The 5,590-nt window shown below is 47.6% G+C and overlaps 1 protein-coding gene across 1 annotated transcript; it reads left to right on the top strand.

Annotated features, from left to right (window-relative positions):
- The first annotated feature begins 1,636 nt into the window (after window positions 1-1,636).
- Window positions 1,637-5,181, top strand: LOC147889492 (uncharacterized). Its single transcript, XM_087391993.1, has one exon. The coding sequence runs from the start codon at window positions 2,604-2,606 to the stop codon at window positions 4,332-4,334; it is 1,731 nt and encodes a 576-aa protein (XP_087248119.1). The 5' UTR covers window positions 1,637-2,603; the 3' UTR covers window positions 4,335-5,181.
- Window positions 5,182-5,590: the final 409 nt, after the last annotated feature.

The following is a 5,590-nucleotide window of genomic DNA, read 5'->3' as shown; positions in this document are numbered from 1 at the left end:
CAAACGGCCTAAGATTTCCCTAGTGTTTTATATCCATATATAACTATATCCTTTTAGACAAATATTCCATGGTATATTGCTTCAAGTAGTAGAGGAATGAGTCCATGTATTGAGATGCAAAAATATGAGCGAGAGAGAGAGAGAGAGAGAGAGAGAGAGAGAGAGAGAGAGAGAGAGAGAACAAGGACTAGACGAGAGGAAGAAGAAGAAGAAGAATTGATTTGTAAGTGGTAGGTAAGTGGGCATGATCGTGAAGCCCATGGGTGATACTAACAATGAGACCATGAAAAGGCAAGTTGCAATAACATGAACCAAAGGTGTTGCACATGGGCGGTTTGAGTGTAAGTCTTGTTCCAAGGCATGAGAAGTAGAGAAGTTTCTTGGAAGGTGGGGAGAAAAGGGGACAATGGACCACGATGTTTACATATAAGCTAAAATTCCAATAATGTATAATGAGTTAGAAACAAGGCACATCATAAAGGTTCTTTTTGTGTTTTGAGATTTAAACATGGTTGTTTTAAGAGGACGGCATGAATTGGGATCCCAAGATTCAATGGATGTCGAGGATAGAAATAGAGACATGATGGGAAACATGAGTAAGCTTGGTTGATGTCTAATGTAGCATGTTCAATGTCTAATGTAGCATGTTAAATGTCTAATGTACAAATGCTATGGCAAGCTTTTTTGACAATTGTTGGGAAGAACTTCAATGCATCCCACACACGGCGAACTAGGAGGGGCCAACGGCTTGTGGCTTATGCTAACAAGCAGCTGAGGAAATCAAATATGGGCAAGCACCTTAGGTGGGTGAATGTCCAAATTGCCTGAGCTTGTCGTTGCTCCTTGATAATGCTGCTTCTTGCAGTTGCTTTTTTTTCCTGCGCACACTAGGCCAACTACAAGGGGCCAACTGCTGGCCTATGTTAAAAGGCAGCAAGTGATCTTCTTTAGGGAATCGAATGCGGGCAAGCAACTTAGGTAGACCTCCTAAGCTACCGCTACTTTCTGAGAGAATCGTTGCAACCTACATTGTAATAGGTGAAATTTGAAAGCCTTTCCTTTCTCCTTAAGCAAGCAAGGCGCATGTTCTTGCCTTCCTCCGAATTTTGTGCATCATCAAATGGAGTCCTTGGGGAAGCCAAGTTTCGTCATGTAGCGGAGAACAACGATGAAGTGCATCATTTCTACCAAATGTGCCAACTAGACAGCAGGCACACAGAGGGAGTGTCTCCCTCTCTAGACAATTACCGAGAACGACCATTATTTCCGGCAGGTGTGCCAACTAGGCACGAAACCCTCTCTAGGCAAGCAAAGAGGTCCCATTTCGAGACAGGCAGGTGATGTGCGGGTGCGAGCAGTTGAGTGGCAGAATGAGTCCAGAACTGTTTGGTGGATCCAATTTTTGAAGTGGATGCTTAGACGGCGACCTAACGTGGGAACTCACTCCGCTGGATGCGCTCATCGATGTGAGCGCATTTGCGCCTCTAGAGAGTCATCCATGTGAACATCTCTCTCTCTCTCTCTCTCTCTCTCTCTCTCTCTCTCTCTAGGCAGGTAGAGATAGGGTCAATTGAAGAAGAGGGGTCTATAGAGAAATGGTAAGTCTAGGACTCTCCATCGTCTTCGTCATCTTGATAGCTCTCTGAGCTTCAACGCCATAGCTGAAGCTCATGAGCTTCAGCACCATAGCTGGAGCAGCTTGATCTTAATCGCCATAGCTTAACTTCATCATCTTCTTTGTCGCCAAAAATTTCATCCTCAGCCTTCACCGCCATAGCTCGTCTCCCAACACCCAAATTCCTCCTTTCCTCATAACCACCGTCCTCGTTTTCACAGTTTCACCGTCCTCTCGAATTCACGATTCACAATCCACGATTCACTGCCCGCATGCGTCTCATTCCCCCCCTCTTGTCAATTCGTTACAGCTCAGCCAGCTCGCTTCGCTGCAGGCTTAGTCTTTAGAGCCATTGCTCGTCGCTCCAGCCTCCGATTCGCCGCCTTTTTGCCTGTGGCATTAACGCGTTTGCCAAGAATGCTGAACAGTCGCAACAAACTTTTATACAAGAAGAAGAAGAAGAGGTGCGGCCGGTGCGCGTGTTGTGCTCCCCGAGAGTCCGTCGCTGGACTCGTGTCCACACTACACAAGGAAAAGAAAGGGTGATGACCTGATGCCAGGTCAGGCCTACTTATTGAGCGCACAAGCAATTTCTGTACTGGTACCTCGCCTCTCTGCCGACTGTCGAGGCAATTCCGTTTCCAGAGGGCTCTCTCTGCGAGTCATGAAAATGGGCGATGATGATGAGAGGACGCGGAGTAGTTACTAGCACGCTGCTCAGCGTAGGGGCAGACGGCGCTTTGTCTAGAAGACGCACGGCAGCAGGCGAAGCTCCTGGGAAGCCTAACAGGCGCACGATTTGATAAGGACGATGAGCGCGATTCAGAATTTCAGAGGAGCACGCGTCTCAGAGCTGTAAGGAAGTAGTACCTCTCGGCTGTGGGTAGAGGAAGACAAACAGCCACACGATTGTGCCAAGGGAGTTTTCGTGTAGCCTTGTGAAGCTCGCTGCAGCCAGGGAGGAATTGTTACCCGCGAGAACTGAATCATGCGGACGTCTTTCTTGCCTGGAAAATCCGTCTGCAAAGCTTCGATCCGGAAGAGCTCGTGCTTTGGCATGATTTTCGATCGCGACGACAAGCGTTGCTGCCGTCTTGACGTCAACCGCAGAGCCAAATCCAGAGTTTTCAGCTGCGCAGGTATCTTCTTCCTGTCGGTGGTTGTGTTCCTGCATTGCATTAATTTGGATCCCTCTTCTATCCTGGGCAAATCCTCTCTCCCGTCCGCTGCTTCGGATGTGATTAAGAAGGGATGGATTGCGACTCCAACGGGCATCCAATCGCTCGATTTGACGATGGAAGCGTCTAGCACAAGGCACAGGTCTGCTCTCCGGGGACTTGGGACGGTCTTCAGAAGAGGTACCAAAGCTATGAACGAGCTTGTGGTTGCACATCTCTCCGAAAACACTTCGCAGGAAGATTTCAGGCTTTTCCTGCGGACTCTTCACCGTAGTGGAGTGACTGCCAGGGCTGATGTTGTATTTTTGTCCTCAATAAGTCCCTTGCCAACAGGCATTTTGGATGTCATCCATGAGGAAGAGGATTATTTTCGGAAGCTTTTGCTCGACAGGATCAATGTCCCTTCTTCAGAGCATTCTTCGAGCAATTCTTCTGAGGATTCTTCGAGCGATTCTTCTGAGGTTGCACCGACACAGGCGTCCGGTTCTTCTCGCCTTTACTCAAACTCTACAATCAGCCCATTCAATTTCAATGCCTTCAGAAAGCTCGGGCCCGAGAACGATACTCCAGCTCAGCCTCTATGGGGTGTCCGCACGGTCAATGTCTCGCAAGCAATCAGGGCCGATGATCAGGAAGCGCGTGTCGTATGGGGCTCCATGGTGGGATTCGACGCGGCAGAGCTGAATCCGGACGACGCACTGCAAGGCTTCATCGACCAACCGCCAATGCAACTGAGGAGATGGGCGTGCTACCAGATGCTGCTGGGGATGGTGAGGCACAGGTTCAAGCAGATACTACTGACGGAGGTGGGGGGGGTGACGATACTGGGGGATGCGCTGGGGATGATGAGGAGGAAGGGGGGGTTATACATGGCGATGGAGGACAGGACATGGGGGGCAGCGATGGCGGACGAGTTGGGAGTGAAAGGGGAAGAAAAACTGTCGAAAAACGGCAGCAATGCGGGGGAGAATAGTGAAGAAGGGAGGAGGAGGAGGCAGCTAACGGCAGGGATGCCGGAGAGGAGGAAGGGCGGAGGGAGGAGGAGGAAGGGGAGGAGGGCAACGGCAGGGCTTTACGAGAGAGTTTACGGCAAGAACAATTGGAGCAAATTGGAGGAAGTGGAGAAGGAGAAGAGATTAGTGAACAGCGGAGCAATCGGCGGAGGAATTCAGCAGATCAGAGGATTGGCGAACACCATGGTGACGGAAATCGTCAAGGTTGCTTTGGAACGGAAGAATCGTGATGCGTTTCCGGATAATGTTCTGTTGAGCTATTTGCTGCACAAGAGCTCCGTTCTGGGCAAACGAATCGTCGAGCATTTGCATCTCTTGGATAATTCTGATTCTTTCGTGCATTCCTTGATCGGATCGCAGCAGCTCAATCTGTTCGTCAAGAGACTTAATCGGCAGCCTTACGCTATGATTCACGGCAGCTCCAAGAGCAAGCAGTGGAGCAACGTCCGGTGCTTGATCCGGAACGATTTCTGCTCCTCGCCCGCCGATTCGGCTGTTTATTCCGACTGCACGCAGCATTTCTGTTGAGAAATCGCAACAAGTGGTGCTGTTGATTCTTCAAAAATTCATTTTGGTGATTGATTGATTTGATTTGATGCTGTGGGAAGCTGCTAACGCTTCATCAAATCATCTTGGTGATTGATTCGGTTGATGCTGCCGGCAGTTGCTGTTGTTTACAGCAGTTCGTCGCTCCCTCCGACAGAATTCTACACCCATATAAAATTTCTGTTAGTGCTCTCGATTAATTTCGCAAGGTTGCCGATCAATGCATTCTTATTATTTCCGAGTGCTGCCGGGAACTGGAGCTCGCCAGAATTTTGCTGTGGAACGTCGCCGCTCACCAGCATGATCAAATCTCCGGCCTTAAATCCGTCGTGCACTCCCATCTTCCCGTTAGAGTAATGCTCTCTGCGGGTGATGCTCCGTTTATCTCTAAAAGTAGCTATCTCAGCTAAAATAGAGCTTGTACTCTCTTATTCAATGAGTAGCTATCTCGGCTAAAATAGAGCTTGTACTCTTATTCATTCATGGAAGGGTCCCTCCGTTCTTAAGTTAGGGGACCTTTGCCAGACCTGTTTTGATCTGGGGATCGTCTGTGATCATCAAATTCTTAAAAAATCTGTCTACTATTAATGTGGCAGCTGTGTGAGGTCATTAAAAAGTCTCCTGACTTCACTTAAATCCATTAGCTAGATTCGAAAAATGTCAAGCTAAGTGTACCGTACTGGATTGTAACAAAATTAGATGAATGTGGAGCTCAAGTAATGCAACACTTAAGTAAAGTTTAGATTCTTCCGTCCAACAACTGGAATTCCCAAGCAAAAATGACGATTGGAACTGAGAATTACTGTGCTGTAATGCTTCAATGTTGTGAGGTGTGTGCGAATTTGATTCAAGATGGTGCCCAACAAAAACGGTAGAATTAAAAAGCAGAATATTATTGATGATCATCTTCCAGGAAGAATCCCAACAAATGCTTAATAGATTTCTATAATTTAAGATTTTGTGTCGCCAGCATCTCAACTTTCAAAGTTCGTCCACAAACAAGAAAATAATGCAAGTCCAAACTGCAACAGCAACCGCGCTTTGGCAGGCGACAAACCCAGCCAAAAAAGAGACTAAAAGTTCCAATTTTCATCATCATCATCGTCATTATCATCATCAATCTTTTGCTTGAAAATTTCCATCAGTTGACCCTCCGCTTTGGAAACTCTCATACCCATGATCCCATCTATAAACATACTTTAATCAAAGCCGTCTACTTTGTAACTTTAGCACCCCAA

The sequence above is a fragment of the Dipteris shenzhenensis genome, chromosome 20 (genome assembly GCF_047967505.1).
Source record: "Dipteris shenzhenensis isolate YYH24624 ecotype China chromosome 20, Dip_SZ_1.0, whole genome shotgun sequence".
NCBI classification, from domain to species: domain Eukaryota; kingdom Viridiplantae; phylum Streptophyta; class Polypodiopsida; order Gleicheniales; family Dipteridaceae; genus Dipteris; species Dipteris shenzhenensis.
Note: the sequence above shows the minus strand (reverse complement) of the source record. Positions and strands in the feature narration are given on the sequence as shown.